Source organism: Vicugna pacos, chromosome 10, assembly GCF_048564905.1.
Source record: "Vicugna pacos chromosome 10, VicPac4, whole genome shotgun sequence".
NCBI lineage: Eukaryota > Metazoa > Chordata > Mammalia > Artiodactyla > Camelidae > Vicugna > Vicugna pacos.
Genome location: NC_132996.1, coordinates 37,497,839 through 37,517,545, shown reverse-complemented (window position 1 = coordinate 37,517,545; position 19,707 = coordinate 37,497,839). Strand labels below are relative to the sequence as shown.

Genomic DNA, 19,707 nt, shown 5'->3' with positions numbered 1-19,707 from the left:
CCCTCCCCCTATTTGCCCAGAAGCAGGACATAAATTTACAAAGATTGTCCCCTTCCTCCCTCTATTAGGAAGGACAAGAGTTAATCACTGGAGACAACTTTAGACCCTTATCAGCCTGAATTCAGCACAGAGGAATCCACATAGCACACTTCACTAACCAGCCTTTATCTACTCTTAGCTTCCCATCTATGTGCCTTCCCACCATTTGCCACGCCTCAGGGTTCACTTTCTTTGTCTTATTACTGTTCTAAAACTGTGTTATTCCTTTGCTAAGATGCTGCATAAGCCCAAGCTCTAACTAAGCCTTTGAGTTACTCATCTCTGACAGGTCCCCTGTGCACACGCTCATAAACTTGGATGTTTTTTCTTTCGTTAATCTGTTTTTTGTCAGTTCAATTTATAGGATACCAGCCAGAGAACCTAGAAAGGTAGTAGAAAGAATTTTTCTTCCCCCCCGGTTTCTACGCACACACACGCACACACACGCACGCACACACACACACACACAAACACACACACACTCCCGTGCATGCTGCGGTGAGATACCGGCTCCAGAAGTAATGCCACCCTTCGTTGGATAAACCGGAGGTGGGATCCCCAGATGCTGCTGGGTGGGAGTGCAGGGGCCAGGACAGGCACACGTGCAGGGGCCGGGCTCAACCCCATTCAGCTCTGCTCCCAGACTCCTGGCAACCCCCTCTCAGCAACCACCGTGGAGCAAGCCTGGAGTCGTCTGAAATAGGTTCTAGAAACAAGTCTGAGCAGATGGAGGGAACTGACGCCTAGATGCCCCATGCTGGTCTCACTCTGCCAGAGACCGCCCGTGACTTCTCAGGTCCTCCCTACCACTATGGCAGGCACACAAAAAGGAAGTTTATTTAGAGCAGTAATATAATTTATTTCCACTTTTGGATGGAAAAACTGAAGTCCAGATGGGTGAAATAATCACCCCAAGTCCACACTGGTCCTGTTTAAAAAAACCAAAAGCCCTTTAGTACTGATAGCCAGCTCCTGAGTGCGAGCATGTACTTTTCTTTTCCTTTTGTAAGATCAGTTTATGGAGACACATTTACCTTGTAGCAACTTCCCAGGAGAAATCTGGGAGGACTTCTGGGAAGAATCTGGGAGTGAGGCATCCATCCTAACTGGACATTTTTATTCTATAAAAATCACTGAGCCACTTTAGCTCCCGGAGCAAAATGAGAGAGCCAACAGACCATGAAGGTGACTCACCACGGCGCCCAGCAAACTGGAGACAACACCACCGTGGAGTTCACGTCCAGAGCAGGGAAGGCTGGCTACCCCACACCTGGCTGTGCCCTGTTTCCTCCCTCTCCCCTTCCCTGAGGGCTGAAGGGGTGCGGAGGGGCAGCAGCAGGAAAGAGTGCATGAGCAAGTGGTCTGGACCTGGGCCACAGGGGCACTCGCCTTTCTCCTCACCATTCTCGGTTCTAACTGAGCCCACTGCCCTCTGTTCCCCAAACCGAGAAAGCTATTACAAGGAGAAGGAGGTGGGTGGGTTCAGCAAAATTACCATCCCTTGTCAGATTTTTGAGAACTCTTTCAACAAAAACTACACTCTGAACAGGCACTGTTCTGTGTCCTGGGGACGCAGCAGTGACTGACTGACAGGATAATGCGTGAGTAACCAGAAGCAGCAGCAATGACCACTCCGGCCGGGCACCGCCTCCCTGAAATGTCACCCTGTTTCGACAAAGCACCTCCCCTTCCCCACAGCCCACAGAGATGAGCTCCGAGCCCTGGGCATTCTAGGAGTTTGCTGCCTGTCACTGCAGGGACCAAGATGAAAGTGTCCGACGCTGGGGGGTGGGGGGTGGGGTTCAGATTTCTGACATTTTATAATCAGCCAAGAGTGATCCTCACCTTCTGTATTCCTACCTCCTTTTCAGGGAGCTCATTGGACGGGAAAGGGTCATATCTTAGGACTGGTAAATTCATTCCTGCAGACACCATGCTGGACACCACTTCAGTCCTCATCCACACTGAACTTATGGTCTGGTGGACAGCGTTAAAAGCAGGAAGAAATCTGGGTAGAGGTGTATTGAAACAAGACGGGAGGTGCAGGGATAAAAAGCACAGGGCAGGAACTCCCGGCATAATCTGAGGGAGGCTGTAGGAGGGTCAGAGAGGAGCACTCGGATTTTAAATGCACATCATTACTCCGATATAAATATGCTCTGGTGTGGGACAAGACACTTACCCCTCTGGTTTCTTGCTCCACAAGTCTTTATCCCTGCGTTCCTACTTTCCCACAGTTCTGGGGACATTTGATAAGGGTTCCACATAAAGACCCTACTCAGAGAGTCTCGGACATAAAATCAAATTACTCTTTAAAGTGAGAATTAAAAAACAGGAAACCTATGGTCTCCCCAGTGAGCCTTGCTGGTCATTAATGACCTCCCTCCAGATGTAAATATTGATATGCATGTATGTGTTTAGGTATGTATGCATATGTATATATGCATGTATTTTTATCTAGTCTACTTATACTATATTATACATATAGTATAAATATTATTTATATGTGTAAAATGATAGATAGATAGATGTGGTAGGTAGGAGATAGATATTCACATCTGGAACAGACAATGAAGAAACAGTGACAAAGAAGGGGAGGCTGGGAGCCAGGACCAAGGTGGTAGCCTTCCTTTGGTCCAGGAGACGCTGAGTCCAGCAGAAATCTGTTTAAGCCTCTGTACCCATTTGCATTGGATTCTCATTACATCCTTTGCTAAGCCTGTGAAAATGGTCTTCTCAGCATTTTTAGTTCCTTGGAGAGGAAGGGAGAAATCCTGAACCCAGATTGAGGAGATTCTGGTTCAAATCCTGGCTCTGCTGCTGGTTACCTTTGGCTAAAAATGGGGTCCTGCCAGCTCCATGACTCAGCTGTTGGAAGAAGAACTGAGTTCTTCTCAAGGGTGAAAGGGCCAAGCACTCAGTCCCCGGATGAGGGTCAGGCTATGGAAGGCTTCCTGGTTGGAAGAGTGTCCCAGACCCTCATGAAAGGTATCCCAGGGGCTAGAACCTGTTGGAGGAAGAGGTGAGGGGAAGTGAGATGGAATAGTTGTGTGGGCCACTCTGAAACCCCATCTAGGACCCAAACGCAGCACTCAGCTTAGAGTGGAACCGGGAACTGCCTGAGCTGGCAGAATCACGCTGTTGGCTGGGGCTTGTTTAATTTTATAGAAAGCTCTGGGCTCAGAGCCCAGCTGTATAATGGTATGCGTTATTCAGACAGACGTGGGATAAGCTGTCATAAAGCCAGAGGGGCCCACTCGTGGGGTATGTAGGCTCGTGGGTTGGGGGTGGGACTAACAGAGGAGCTGGAGTTGGGGGGGTGGTTGTAATTTTGACAAAGCACAGGGGAGTTTCCTGTGCTCTGACTCAGGAAGGGATAGGATTTGCTACTAGCATAGGGAGAACTGGGTTTATTCCTTGGCCTTCACAGGAACCCAAGAGGATGAGAGGATTGACCTCAGACAGGTTGCCCAAATCATCTCATGGAGGCAGCTCAGATGGATAAAGGGCCCAAAGACAGACCACACTGGGCCCCAAGGAGGTGGTGAGGGAGACCACTGTGGGGAGCTGCCCCACATCTGTCACCATGTTGGGCACATTTCCTGAGAATGAAGGATAAGGATGCTGTGCAGGACATACCAGAGACTCCCAGAACCCCCACAAAGCGATTCCGCTGGATGGAATAATCTGGCCGTCTTCCAGGCTGAGAAGATGGGAGTCGTCCCTGAACCTTCCCTCTGCTTCAACCCTCTGTCTGCTCCCCACCAAGGACCGGAGACATAAGAAGGGTGAGATTAAGATTCTGGAGTCAGCAGATCTAGTTAAAATCTCAGCTCTGCATTTAATGTGCATGATCTTCTCTCAAAGCCTCTGTTCCAGCATCTTAAACATGGGAATTATCATTATAACACACCATTAGAATATCGGGAGGATCGGATGAGAGGACGAATGGAAAGCGCAGCACACTGCTTGACATACAGAAAGGACACAGGAGATAAGAAAGGTTGTGGAGAGGGGAGGAGGGCCCTGGAGGAGGGGGCGAGAAGGAGGCAGGCAGGAGGAAGGTGGGGGGCGCTGCTAAGAGGCAGTTCAGAACAGCAAGCAAGAGCACAGTCTTTGCTGCCAAACAGCCAGGCATCAAATTCCAGCTTGGTCACTTACTAGCGGTGATTTTTAAAGCTCCCTAGTGATGCTAATATGCATATGGGGTGGAGAACTTCTGACCCCTCTTTGTCCCAAGAAACTGAAGGGCCATGAGTGGAACCAGAAGTCTCCACTGTGGGCTTTAGAATCATGAAGTCTGAATTAAAGAGACTTGGGTTCTAATCCTGACTCTACTCTTTATCCAATGTGACCTTGAGGAAGTCTCTCAAACCATTTCCTCAACCACAGATGGGAACAACATGGCACCTACTCCTACTTGTCAGGGTGATTTTGTGATTTAAAAGAAACGTCTGCAAGGCATTAAGCACAGGGAGAGCACACTCAAACGTTAGCTATTGCTGTTCTGTACAATTTACTTCTCCCTGGACCAGACTTGACAAGCCCTGCTCATCCAGATCTCCTTAAGGGCTAAGACCAGTGCTTCTGAGAGTGACCATGCCCCTCAGAATCACCTGGAGAGCTGGTTACAGTGCGGCTTCCCAGCTCTTACGCCAGGACCTCAGTGAATCTTGGGTGGGGCAAACCATCTGTGTTTTCCAAACCCTCCCTGAGGGATGGTGATTCAGAGTTAGCACTGGGAACCACCGAGCTGAAGACTTCCTGTGACTGGCATCTTCCTGTGACTGGCATCTTAAGTCTACTGAAGGACATAACTGCTTCCACTTAGATCATCATTCTATCCCCGACAGTAATGTCATTTTTCAAGTGGAAAATAAAAAGCAAAAATTAAGCAGAAGACCTTAGTGAGGTCCTAGGGCTCCCCAATTGCCTGTATTTGCTCTAAGTGTTTGGACCTTGAATGCAGGGGCAAATTGACCATGAAGTTAACGAATTGTAACACCCATGGAAACTGATGAAAACCACTGTTCCTCTCAATTTTGTCTTTTCCTCATGTAGCATTGCCATGGCTGCAGGCATTTTCAAGACCCAGCCCAGGACCTGGGTTAGGGGATATGTTTGGCTTGGGTTTGGTGGGGTATGTGAAGATGAGGAAGGAGGGTTGATATTTATAATAGACACCACGTGAACAAAGATGATAGAGGCTCTGGAGGCACCCTCTTCTTGTCTCAAGTGGGAAATGAAATCAGAGGGACTAGTCCCTATGAAAGATGGAGACAAAAGGCCCAGAGAGGGGAGGTAACTCTTCCAAGGTCACACAGCAAGTATAAGCTAGAGCCAAGACAGGCTTCCTGAGCCAGCTGTTCCCACCAAACTAGCTTTCTCACACTCTCCCCAGGCTGACCTGTGAACTCGGCCTCAACCATAGAACTCACCTTGGCTATGATGCGGCACAAGGGAGCCCCCTCCTGGGTCAGGCTGAACAGGTTCCCTGTGGTGGATTCCGTGGTGTAGATATTGTCCGAGGCATCGATTTTTCTCACCAGTGCCTAAGAAAAGAGAGTAAAGTGTGATGGTCACTCACTCACCTACCTTCTGCCTGTCTTCCTTAGTGGAATACCAGTGGATCCACACTCCTAAGAGGCCCCTGAAATCTACAACCCTGCCCCATCCACTGTCCCACGATGGTGAGGTTCCATCCAGCTTTGGGAAAGACATGAGTCAGGATGAGGTCTGAGCTACTTTTCAGGAACACGGGATAATTTCAAACCCCTGGGGCATGGACAATGAATGTGCCTTGCTCCAGTTAATCAGAAAATCAGCTCTCAACACTGATGGGCTCAGCAAGCACCTTTTTGCTGTTCTGTGGGCTCCTACTGAGAATAGGAACCATCAGTTAAATAAACAAACCATCAAGTTGAAAACTAATAAGTTCCTACAGGTATGACCAAAGAATTTGCTCATTTTGGATGGCCAGTGGCTAATGGCAAACTCCAGCTGGGTGACGGGTTCAGGAGATGAGTCAAGAGAAACACTCTAATAGCAGCTTCCTGCTCAGGGGACACTCGCCTTGGGTGGATAAGCCAGACCAAAATGGCAACTCTGGAATCCTGTCAAAGAATGGGTAGCTGAGAGAGGAATGCCACACTGATGAAGGCTGGACCTAAGGCTGGTGGTGAGAGAGCTGGGAATGTCCCAGCACAGGACCCCGAGAGGCCCAGGAAGACAAGCAAAGGGAAGTCACCAACAAGTGAGCGAAGATTATTCCTAGAAGAGTTTAGCTGATTTCTCGGAAAAAGCTTTTCACGTAGCTTAAAACCGCTTCATAATCAGCCATTTGATTTGAAGCATGTGATTCAAATGATTCCTACCTGCTAATTAATGCTCGTTGCTTAAGTTTCTCCTGGGAGGTGTGGCAATAGAAACGGGGGAGACTTGCCTTTAGGGGCCTTGTGCAAGAAAGTAAGACCTCTGGGAAGCCTCTTGTGCGGTTTCAGTTGCCATGTTTATTTGAAAATATTCAAATAGGTTTGCTTTCAAATAACCCTGCTATTATAGAAAAGACACAAGGAAATGACGAGACCTGAATTCCAGGGCCAGCTTGCCTTTTTTTAACACAGTATGTTGATGAGGGAGTGTTGATATGATCAAAAGCATGGACCTCAGAGCCAAACTGCCTGGATTCAAATCCTGGCACTGCCTCTTCTGCCTCAGTGCCCCAAAGCACATAACTTAGCCCTTCTACACCTCAGTTTCCTCATCTGTAAGATGGTGGAAACAACTGGCTCTCTCTTATGGTGATTGTACCCATCTCTTAAAGTTGCTAATATATATAAAGAACTTCTAAAAGTACCAGGCACACAGAAGCAAAACAAAATGGCTAGCAGTTATTATCTTGTGACCTTGGGCAGTGGAGATAAACTTCCTATGCCTCAGTTTCCCCATTTGTAAAATGATTTAAATTTTACAAAGGTGGTTTGAGGATTAAGGTAAATAGCTCTTCCTTATTCAAACTCATAGAATTCTTCACACATAGCAACATGCTAGTCTTCTACATATAGCAGCCAAGATTACATGTGCAATTAATCAGACTGTATTAAATATAAAAATTATTCCCTATGATTGGATAGATGTCTCTTATAAGATTTTAACAAAAGGTAAAATTAACCCAAGATTCATCACTGCAAGTCTCTATAATGAATGTGCTTCTTAGAATCCTTTCCCATCGTTACCAGAAGCAGTTATATAAGTGATATCAGTGCTAACACGAAAATGCAGGCTTCATACTATTGGGGTCCTATACCTAAATGATAATTACCTAATGTTCCTGATTAGTGTTTGCACTTGAAGCAAATTAGCATTACGTTAAACTGTTCAAACCCAATGTCTTTTGCAATCATCTGCAGCTATTAGACCATTTATGTCTGAGGATAATTTCTTGTTAACGTCTTTACCCATTTATACCACAATTACACCTCAAAGATGTCTCAGTGAGTCAGCTCTCTGACAATGAAAAGTGGAAAGCACCCTTTTCACCAGGATCAATTTGGAAAAATACAAGATCAAAGGCTCCACGGAAATCATCAAGGCTCTAAGTATCACAATGCGTCAGAGCTGGAAGGGCTCTCCAAAGTTTTGTTCAAGATTTCCTTCCAAGTTGAGGAAATTGAGACACAGAAATCTGACCAAAGTTATATATGTGGTATGTGGGAGAGTTAGACTTTAACCCCTGTGAATCCAACTTCCTGTTTTCCAAAGTCAGTGAATCCATGTCTCTCAATGCTGGCAGGTCCTCACAGGGACTAGTGGAGACAGAAGTCTCAAGACAAGGAGAAAATCCAGCCTCATGAGTCGCCGTCACCATGCAGCACAGCTCTCCACCCCGGCTTCCATTAGTATCTACAACACTCCACCCTGTGTCCACCAGAGCTTCTGCTGCAGGGGGCAGAGGTGACCGAGAGCCCAGCTCCTGCCTCTCCACATCCACCACCATGTTCCTGTTAGGGCCATACTCCCCCGAGCTCCTCCCAGCCAGCGGGGACTGAGCACGGCAGGGACACCATTGTGAGCCTGTCACTGCAGGACAGGGGACTCCTCTAACAGGTGACTTTGGCTTAAGAATGGAAACAACATAAAGGAAGATAGATCGATTAAATCAAATGGCAAAATTTTTTTTAAAGATAGTCTAGGCAGATATGAAACAAAACAAAACAAAAGATCTTGAAGAGCTGGAGAAAGGGATAAAAAAGGGTTAAGGAGAGGCGCACAACCGAAAGTACTCTAGATGAAGAATTTGAAAGGAGGGATATGTTTGTAATTTTTTCCTCCATCAGAAAGAGTGACTACAGCCCAGTGATATTTATCAAGAGAGATAAATTCTCACACAGAATCCTGGGATAAGTTCCTCAGAAGGAGGCAGGAAAATATTATGAAACCTCTTTCGAAAGCTTCAGAGAGGGGAGGGTATAGCTCAGTGGTAGAGCATGGGCTAGCATGCAAGAGGTCCTGGGTTCAATCCCCAGTATCTCCATTAAAATAAATAAATAAACGAATAAATAAGTAAAAACCTAAATAAATATATTAAGCTTCAGTTAGAGATGCCATAGACAGATCCAGTTAGGGCAGCCCAGCCATACAAGGGGATTGCATCAATGTGGGTAAATTAAAGATGGTCACAAATTCTTTGCTACTCTTCCACTAGAGCAATGGATTCTAATTTCCCCCCTTGTAAATCTGGGCTGAACTCAGTGACTTGCTTGACCAATAGAAGCCAGCACTTGGCAGAAGTAATGTTTCAGGACTTCCAAGACTAGGTCACAAGAAACCTTGAAGCTGCCATCCAGGCTTCTTGGAACATTCTTTTTAGAGTCCTGAGCTACGAGGTAAGAAGTGTGATAACTCTGAGACTGTCATGCTAGAGAAGCCTTGTGTGGGATCCCTGATCAATACTCGCAGCTGAGACCAGCTTTCTGGCCATCCCCTCCAAGGCACCGTGGATGTGATGAAATTTTCCAAGACTCTCTAAACCATCTGCCAGCTGAATACCACCAAAAGACCTCTGTTCATGTAGCATGGAGCAGAAGGATTATGCAGCCAAGTTTCACCAAAATTCTTGACCCTTAAAATTGTGACATACAGCAAAAATGATTGTTGCTGGGGTTGTTTGTTATGTCTTTGTAGAGTTTTGCAATACAGGAAAAAATCACACAGATCAGCATGAAATGGTCAAAGGATTACTAGACAAATTCAAAGGAAAAGGTTTTAAAATAAGGACACAGGATTGCCTGTGTCCCAGGAGAACATTTTGGAGAAACACATGAAGTAGGACACTGAGGAAAGGCACAGAAAGAGCAGACATCCTAAAGAGGAGACAGACAAAATAATAACTGAATCCGGGCTTGGATTAACTACTGGTCTGATGGGAAAATTTCTCCTGGGTGGGAATATCCAATTTAGAGAGGCCGGTGTGGAAAAGATCTCTTAGAACTGGTGGTTTGGGGCAGATCCAGAACTTAACTGATTTCATTTCTCTCAATAAGGGAAATCTGAAAGAGGACTTTGGAAACACAAAAGAATGTGCCAGAAAAGAGAACGAAGTCACAGCGAGAAAGCTGCTTAGATCCAGCAAATAGTGCTCATTCTATGAGTTAGAGAAGAAAAGAGACCTCCATGAGAAGCAGGGTAAACTCTTAGAAATTCAGCTGAGTCTCCCTGAAAGGTGAAGGGAATTCACAGAAGGAAAGAGAAAACTGAAAACATAAGTCACTACTGGAAAAAAAAGAGAGAGAGAGAGAGAAAGATGTAGCAGAAACAAATATTATTCAAGGCTAAAACATTCAAAAGGTAAGGGAAGACGGTGTTTTGAGAAGCCCATGGCAGAGGGATGGGCTTCCACTGGGCCCATAAGGGACCAGACTTCTGGAGCATCACCAGGAAACCCTCCTGAGAAGACAGGGTCTTGAGGCTTAAGTGATTCTCTGACGAGAGGCAGGGCCAACAGCCATCCTGTTACAGAACCAGAGTGCCTGTGTGTCCTGGGTCTACTGTCATTTTCTCATTTAGCCCTACAAGAACTTTCTAAAATATATGGCCCTTTGCACATTTTTAATTGGACAAACAAAACTTTTCATCATAAGTTTAAAGAACAAAGTTAGAAAGGATGTAATTTCCAGCTGACTATAAATACTGACATAAAATAAAAACCATTACATCACTCTTTTAGATATATTCAATGAAATCCAAATACCAAAACAACTTGATACTATCACCACCCGTTTTAAAAATACATGAATAATCTTTCTTAACATTTGAACATTTTGCCTTTTTTCTTTTCATCTTTAAGTTCATATTCCCATTCTAATTCTCCCTCAGAATTTTATCTTAATGTAATACTTTTAAGTTTCAAAGTACTTTACTGATCACCCTTAGCATACTTATCACTGAAATTTGAAACTTTAATTCCTGCGACTATAAGGCTCTACGTGTTTAAAAATAATCTCTTCTTAGTCGAATTAGTGTTACAATTACTATCAGTACACTTGGTCAATACCACATAGATGATAAATTTTGATAAGTAATTATCAATCATAAAATTAAAATTTTATTACAAATTTAGCTCTTAACAAGATGAATGAGGCTTTGTATCTTTCTTAGTCTAAGTCATTTATTTATCCATGATTGAATACTGGCTGAGTGCTATATTTTTAGATATAAACCCTGAAGAATCTTGTTACCATAAATCCAATAAAGAGGAATGGAAGGAGTTCTTATGGCCAAGTTGTTCGCCCTTTGAGCACATTCTGAGTTATGTAACCACATTGTGATCTATCATCAAACACTATTTCTAATCTTCCAGCTGATTACTCCTATAAATTGGTAGAAGCAAAGAACTGGAAACATTTGACTTGCAAAAGCATTTTTTACCCAATCATTAGAGTCATTCACTCACTATCTCAATTTCTGGGAAGAATTCCAGAAGTACTCTACCAAGACTTAACAAATAACTGTTAATTATACCCACTACTCTTTCACTTAGAGCACCTTGGATTACCCAAATTATTCAGAAAGGATTAGGAAAATCAAAATATTGTTAATTTCATTGCCAATACAATTTTAATCAAATATTTTTGTATGTTTCAAATATGTTGTATAAAAACCTTGAAGCTGCAGTTTTTGCTTATTTAATTTCTGGAAAATACCTACCCTATAACCTAATTGGCAAAGACATTTCTTTTACTCAAGCCATCAACCAGGTCAACTTAGCTTTTTCTCAATATAGACCTGACTTCATTTTTAATTAAAAAAATTTTAGTATGTGTTCCAAGAAATGCTAAAAATTGCTGACAAATAATTATGGATATCATTCAGTAAGGGAAAATGCTAAAAACTGTCAATATTAAAATAATATAGACCTAAAATAAAATTTGATTTACTTATATATGTTCAAAAGCCAAGATAAAACAATTTATTAAGCTTTTCATAATGCAAAGTAATAGCTAACACTGTAAATTAATTATAAATCTGGAATATGATAGAGGGCATTGTAGTTCTTCAGCAAATAGATGTGTATATGTATGGAATATATGCTGTTTAATTTCAGGTAATAATTAAATAAGATTTGAGAATAAAAATATCCAAAATTATTCAACTGTTTTTAGTAGCTCTCATGATCAAACTTCCATATGTATTTAAAGAAGGAGAAAAGTATTTATACTGAAATCTAATTAGTACAGCTGCTAGCAATTAATTATATCTTTTGCTAACAGGAAGTAGAAATTAGTCTAAATATTTTATAAAATGTTTTGACAAAGTAGGCTTTAACTGCTTTCTTAAATAATATGTATCAAATCTGAAAAGAAAAATCATGCAAAACTGATATCTGTGAATTTTATCCAGTACATCTTGAAAAATGTGGTCCTTCTCAAAAATATTCCAGTTATATTTAAAAGAATCATTATCATTAAGTTTGAGAGTCTTTGGCTCTTCAAAGATACTTTTCTTTTGACATATCTTAGAGTTGAGTATAAGATACAGCTGAAAGGAGTTTTTGCATTTAAAAAGTGCCACCAAGAATGTAGTTTAGTGCAGCCATTATGGAAAACAGTATGGAGATTCCTCAAAAAACTAAAAATAGACTTGCCCTATAATCCAGCAATCCCACTTCTGGGTATATACCCAGAGGGAACTCTAATTTGAAAACATACATGATCCCCAGTGTTCATAGCAGCACCATCTACAATAGCCAAGACATAGAAGCAACCTAAATGTCCAAATGTCCATCAACAGATGACTGGATAAAGAAGTTGTGGTATATTTATACAATGGAATACTATTCAGGCATAAAAAGGAATAAAACAATGCCATTTGCAGCAACATACATGGACCTAGAGATCATCAGTCTAAGTGAAGTAAGCCAGAAAAAGAAAGAAAAATACCATATAATATCGCTCATATGTGGAATCTTAAAAAAAAAAAAAAGGACACTACAAACTCATCTACAAAATAAAAACAGACTCGCAGACATAGTAAACCATCCTATGGTTAAAGGGGAAATGAGGTGGAAAGGGATAAATTTGGGAGTTTGAGATTTATAAATGTTAGCCACCATATATAAAAATAGATTTTAAAAAAAGTTTCTTCTGTACAGCACAGGGAACTATGTTCAATATCTTATAATAACCTTTAATGAAAAAGAATATGAAAACAAATATATGTATGTATATGCATGACTGGGACATTATGCTGTACCCCAGAAATTGACACATTGTAACTGACTGAACTTCAATAAAAAATAAAAATAAAAAGTGTCCCCAAAAGCCATGGTGAGTGTTTGATTTGTCCTACCTGTGCTTTCTTTGCTTTGTCCAAGGAGAATGTCCCTCAAGAGCTAGGCATGATTTGAGAATAAACGGAGATGGAAGGGATAAGATAATTGGAAAAGTTCATAACTACCCCTCCAACACACACTCTCTCTCTCTCTCTCTCTCTCTCTCTCTATCATTCAACCATACTTCTGGATTCAGAAAATCCCCATACTATGCAAAACACACAATTTCTAATGCTTTTCTCAACAGAAATATGTAAAAAGCATGGAAATAATTCACGGAAGCCTAAAAGTTTATGGTTCAGGAAGGGAGGCTTCTTTTTGGTTTGCTCTCCCTACTCCCACAACACGGTTTGTGCAAAAAAAGGGCAATGCACTAGAAGATTTAGGATGGGTGAAGAGTATGCTTTCTTTTTGTAAATAATAGAAGGGCTAGTAAAACCTGTCTCATTGGGAGGATTGTTTTTAGGAAAGAAAAGAAATGAAAATTGAAGATCTGGAACTTGGTTTCCTTAAAAGTATACGTGCTTGCATTTTTCCTAAGAAATGTTTGGGAACCTGGAGAATACAGTGCATTGGAAGCAGCAGACCACCGGCACAAGTCACTTCAGGCAGCCCAAATCAGTGCAGCCTGGGGTGGTAGAAACACAACGTTTAGGGGGGAGGCTAAAATTAAGAAATGCTGAAAATGCTGAATGGGAAAGAATGCAAGTCAAGCCAGTCTTTGTGAGGGAATTACAGATGACTGGCTTTGCAGGAAGAAGAAAATGTATCACATGCCCTTCGATGAGAAAGGAGACATTTTTCTCCCATATACGGTAAACACTGTACCACCATTAACCTATGGTGGACGCTTTTCCCCGGTGAATGTATGTTCACAAATCCCTGTGGACTGCGGACAACTAAAATAAATAGACGTCCTGTTGCAGATACAGTCAAGATGGAATCTGTCACCCACCCTCTTTTTCTCAACTGCAGATGAGTGTCTATTAAGGTCTTCAGCAACCCTAAGGACAGAGTCTTAGGAAGACACGTTGACTGGAATTCCTGCCCTAGGGACTGAGGACTGGCTTGTTTTAACTTTCTGTGAGTGTAGGAGTAGTGCTGTGACAATGCTGTATATTCAAGGTATTAATTTTTTTGCACTTTCAAGTATGGTGGAGAAAGATCAGTATAAATTGAAAAGCCCTGAAGACACTGGTCCCATCGCTGGAGAGACCCTGGGCTGTAACTGCGCAAGGGAACAAGACTCCGCACACACACACTGCTCTCCTGGCTAAACTGAGCAGAATAAGAAAATCAAAGAGAATTCTATTAACCTAAGAATCTGGGGCTTTGAATTACTCCTAAGAGTAAAGAGATTCAGTTTTCTGGCTTTTTTCTTTCACTTTTATTTTTCTCCCAAAGACCTTTAAAATGAGATAGGAGACTATTTTTAAATTTTGGACAGCTTTAAATTTCTCATCCTGGCAAGTATGTTTAGATTATCTTTATATTACTGTATTTAATCACACTGCAGTTTGTGACTTCGTATGTTGGACAACATAACTGAGCAAAATCTGAGAGTGGGAAATAGAACAGGAAAGCAAATTTTGAGCTTTAGTTACAAAATCTCCTTAGAGTCAGTTTAATGAATGTAATATTATTAGTTCTTTCCAAGCTTTCTGGGATCAAAGTCTAAATTGCCCACTATGATTCCAGAAGGATCCACAAAGGAGTAGACTTTGTTATTTGGAAGAATGGCTTCATGAAGGTGGGAAAAGACTGCCTCACAGGCAGCCGCCCACCTCCTCCAAGGAGCCTGGCCACACCCCCGCCTGACCACAGCTGCACGGATAAGGCCAATCCCCACTCCTCCTGTCCCGCTCGGGAGGGATTTCAGCAACACCACCTCTGCTGGCCTCAGCCCTACCTCTCCATGTCATTTTGCTGATAGGGTAGGGATGAGTTAGCAAGTTGGGAAGAAGGAACTGAGTATGTTCAGCTTAGCACTTGCCTCTCTTCTCTTAGGAAGTGTCTGCCCTCTGTCACAGGATAGGCGCTTGTGCCACAGGTGAGGACTGAGTTTGTCCAGCTCTGCTTGGGACTGGGGTTGGATGGAGGGGCAGAATTTGGCTATGAGACATATTTTTAACAAGGTCTCTTAGCCACAGAGCCAGAGATACATTCCCTAACCAGTTTTATAAGAACAAAGGTGCTATTTTAAACTAAAATAAAAACTGATTGATGCAACGGAAGGATGAATGCATATAACACCTATCCACATGACACTAAGTCAAGGACCCGCAGAAAGTCCCCTAGACGTCATCCTCAAGTAAATCAACTTTTCTAAGTCTTTTCCTCTTAAACTCCCACATGGCTAATCCTTTAATCCCAGCAACTCTAATCCTTAATGCTCATTAATTTCCCATCGGTGGCTCCTAACAGCTAAGCCTTAAATTTCCATGCCCACCAAGTAGTTAAATTATCTCAATAAACAGTAATTAGGTGATTAGGAGGCTCTTTTTAGCAAAGCTTGTTGTGAGCTTCTCTGAAGGCAGAACAGGTCTCTGGTGGATAAAGAAGTTGGCACAATTGGAAGAGTGCCACCAACCACTCCTCTGTTGTCTCATTTAATCCTAACAGCAATCCACTGCAGAGGGGAGGAAATTAAGCAACTTGCTGAAGTATGCCTATGCAGTGAGTAGCACAGTCAGCATCTGAACCCTGATGCCTCCTCATGCCACGCACAGTCCACTACCTACAAAGCTCACATTCATAAATTCACATACTATCAGGATTGGAAGAACCCTTGCAAGTCACTCACTCCAGCCTCCTCTATTGCCGATGTCCTTCCAGGTATGAGTTTCCCACCTCAGTGATGGGGACTTCCTAAGGCAGCCCCTTCTACTGTAGGGCAGCCCGATTGCTTTGCAAACTCCTTTTTACATGGAATGTCCTGTAGATTTGCTTCACTGGCCCAAGGTCCTTCTTCCCTTCGGGGGCCCAAGGCACAGAGCTTTGGAGGTGGCAGAGTGTGCATCCTTGGATTAAACATCCCTGCTCTTTCAACTCTTACCCTCAAAACTTAATCTTCAGCCTTTCCCCATCCTCCTAGGAACCTCCTCTGAGCACAATCATTGCAGTGACACATCTGGGGTCTGGAGCTGAGCGTAACATTGCAGGATGGAGCAGACCAGCGCAAAGTTGTGATAGATGATCACTGCCCTTGACGTAAGCACCATTCCACCATGAACTGTGGATCCATGGTGGAGGTAGGGGGCGGAAAGAGCACTGTTCCTCTGCTCAAGAGCCTACATGGCTCCCTAGTGCATAAAAAGGCATTTCCCAAATTGCGGTTCCTGAAACACCAGCTTCCCTGAATAAGTGAATGGGTACTTTAAGGATAAAAAAGATCTGTGACTGTGTAAGTTTGGAATACACTTAATATTCTTTCATTAATAAATCTTTACTGAATGGTTATTGTATGCCACGTACTGTTCTAGTCACTAGATATATGTCCATAAACAAGACAACCCCAAATTCTTGTCTGTGGAAACTACAGGTCAGACAAGAAATGCTATAAATGTGTGAGGACATTTTAGAAGACTCGCAATGCAGAACAGCACGTCATTAGAGAAATGCTGATGCAAAGAATTAAGCTTAAGTTCGTTTATATCAAGATATCTCAAATACAGAATCCTGGTATAATTGCTAACATCCTAGAAAGCAGTATTTGAGTCACCTGTTTTGGAAATAACATGCTCACAACACTGAACACGGACTACTGTCCTTTAGCTAGTATATCTCCTTATGTTACCACTGTCCTGTGTGGAAACTTTCTAATGTAAAAAAGCTTAAAATACCATATGATATCACTCATATGTGGAATCTTAAAAAAAAGGACACAAATGAACTTATTTAAAAAACAGAGGCAGACTCACAGACACCGAAAACAAACTTATGGTTACCGGGTGGGGGGGGGGAGGAGGTGGGGAGGGATAAATCGGGAGTTCAGGATTTGCAGATACTACCTACTGTATATGAACTAGATAAACAACAAGGTCTTCCTGTATAGCACAGGGAACTATAGTAAATACCCTGTAATGACCTATAATGAAAAAGAATATGAAGAGGAACATATATATCTGAATCACTATGCTGTACACCACAACATGGTAAATTGACTATACTTCAATAAAAAATAAAGAATTAAAAAATTAAAAGGCTTAGAGATCAGCCAAGAAATATCAGCACAGCAAGCTCAGCCCGTAGGAGGACTTAGAGGACACCATAGGGCATGTGGGCGGGAAGAGGGGTTGTCAGGGAGCTAACAGAGGAGTGGAGGACAGACACTGCCTCCCCAGCCAGGGGAGGGGGGCCAATGGGAGCTCAGGTCTAAGAAAGGAGCAGCTGATCCAGCAGCTCCCAGGTTCAGCATCAACGATGCAGGTGGGCAGACCCGGGGGGTGGAACAGGGTTTAGCCAGGAAAGTAGAAGTACCAGATCAGGAATTCCACCCTGAACAAGATCAGGACAAGGAAAAACAGAACGGGCCCAGTGCCCTGGGAAGTCAGATACACAGCCCACAAAGCCCAAGTAGGTTCCTGACAGTCCAAAGAGTTTTCCCAGGATTCTGTGACCTAGAGCATCAAAAAGACACCCTACCCTGTGACCCCAGTAGAGAGAGCCAAGGACTACTTCCAGATCCAGCTGGCTTCTGTTTACAACCCAACAGAACGCTTCCATTTCAGCCCACTAAATGAATCTGGGACTGCTAGGCAAGAGGGCACAAAAATGGCATAAGAAGCATCAGCGGGCACCTGTGCTCCTGCTCAGAAAATCCTCCAGGCTCCCCTCCTCCCCGCCACTAACTTCTATACCCTCTCTCATCACTCCTTTGGTTTCTTCACCCATTTCAGCCCCATGTTCCACTGGGTCCCCCTGGGACTTGGTGGTTCAGTTTGGGACACTGGTCCCAGCTTGAACCACTACCTGCCACTACATGTGACCGTCAGCATTTGCTCATCAGTTTTAAGTGCCAGCCCCAGCACCCCAGCCCTGGCCCGTCCTTCCCATTGTCCCAGACTCTCGAGGCAGGGAGAGTGGACTTCACAGACCCTTCTGGGTTGGGAGGGTGAGGCTGCGTGGGGCCAGCTGCACTGACTGGCAGGCAAACTGGCTCAGAAAGGTCCGTGCAATGTACAGAATGAGCCAGACACACAAGGAAAGAGAACGGAGAAGTCTGGGCTAGGTAGAAAGGCCGAGTTTGGAGAGAAGCCGATATGGGGAGGGATTTGTTATTTGTGGAAAGCTTCTCTTCGGCGGTGGGAAAAGAATGGCAAATATGTGACAGTATTTCTGTGACTATAAATAACATGTAAATACCTTTCATAATGAAAACCGTATGGAATCAGCTTTTCTGGGAGGCTTTGAAAATAGGAAAAGGCAAGAGGAGAGGGAAATAACATGTATTTATTTAACCCACACTCTGTGCTAAGCACTTTTCATATGTTGTTTGCTTAGTCCTCTCCCTTTTCTTCCGGGGAAGGTTTTCACCTTACAGATGAGGAGAAATGGGGCCACAAGGTCAGGGAACTTGACCAAGGTCCCAGGATGAACCATAATTTGAAAGTAGGTCTGTCAGGCTCCGAAGACCTCACTCTTTCTGGAATCATGCACCAGCCTGTCTAGAGGCACGGGCTAGACTAGGTGACCTTTCTAGATTCTTCTCTATTGTCAAGAGTTCCAGAATTGACTTGCTCCATGTAGGTACCTCAAGTCCTTCAGGACAAAAAGGACCCATTGTGTGCACTGTGAACAATAACTCAACAGAGAAGATTTAAGGTGGTGGGAGCAATACTGAAAGGGCAATTGGGAGACACCGGGCTCTGCCACTGCCCTGCTGTGTGCCCTTTGGTCAGTCTCTGCCCTCTCTGAGCTCTAGTTTTCATATCTGGAAAATGCACAATTGGGGCTAGATGCTCTCAGGAAGCCTCCGCTTAGCTCTGATAGTCCTGACTCTCAGGTGCTGGAGTTCACTTTGGTGATCCAAGGATGATGTCCCCCAAGAAAGGCCACTCCAGAGCTTCCCCCAGCCTGGCCCTGCCCCTCTGCCCACCTCCCCAGCTCAGCCTGCACTGACCTGCACCTCCCGGGTCAGGGCCAGCTCCAGCAGCTGGCCGAAGTGCTGGCCCAGCGTGCTCAGGGTCTCGCTCACACAGGCCTTCATCGACTTCAGGACGTGCTCGTTCTCAACCTGGAGGCACCTGGGGAAAGAAACCGCAGGGTGGGCCCCCGGAAGGGCCAGGCAGTCAGCCCAGAGCCATTTCAGGGGCCAGATATGGGCCTGCTGCAGGCCTGGTGGTGGTGCAAGTGGCCTGGGAAGAAGACATCAGCTCCCGGGAAGTCAGAGATGGAATATTCCAAGGCTGGCTCGTCCCCCAGCCTCCTAGAGAAGTGCGGGCCTGACATGGCAGCCAACAGTCCACAGCACCAGAAAGGCCATCACAAAGTAGCCAAATCCATCCCTCTGGGCTTCTCGCCGGGAGAATCTACCATCGTCACAGCCAGGGTCTAGGGATGGGTGATGGGGGCTGCAGAGGGGCTGCTGGTGTGTCAGGTACGCTGTGCTCACTGTGAAGGTGGACAGACAGCAGTGCCTCTGAGCCTTTCAGAAACGGCCACCTGCAGCGTGCAGACAAGAGGCTTGAGGGTTTTCTCCCTACACACAAAGAACGAGGGCTCAGGGTCCAGTCGATCCCTGTGGCTTGAGAATGTTCCATACTGGAAAGCCAAAGATCTCATGTGAGACCTCGGGAATACCAAGTTCCAGATTTTCTTCCCAGAGCCTGGGGGCTGGA

General features: G+C 44.1%; 1 protein-coding gene across 2 annotated transcripts in view; it reads right to left on the bottom strand.

Annotated features, from left to right (window-relative positions):
* Positions 1-19,707, bottom strand: part of INSC (INSC spindle orientation adaptor protein) — a 120,341-nt gene that overhangs the window by 41,254 nt on the left and 59,380 nt on the right. For both annotated transcript variants that reach the window (XM_031681163.2, XM_072970793.1), the window contains 2 exons: positions 18,990-19,113; positions 5,478-5,591 (listed from right to left, as the gene is read on the bottom strand). In XM_031681163.2, coding sequence (XP_031537023.1) covers positions 5,478-5,591; positions 18,990-19,113 — 238 coding nt within the window. The remainder of the gene's footprint in view (positions 1-5,477; positions 5,592-18,989; positions 19,114-19,707) is intronic.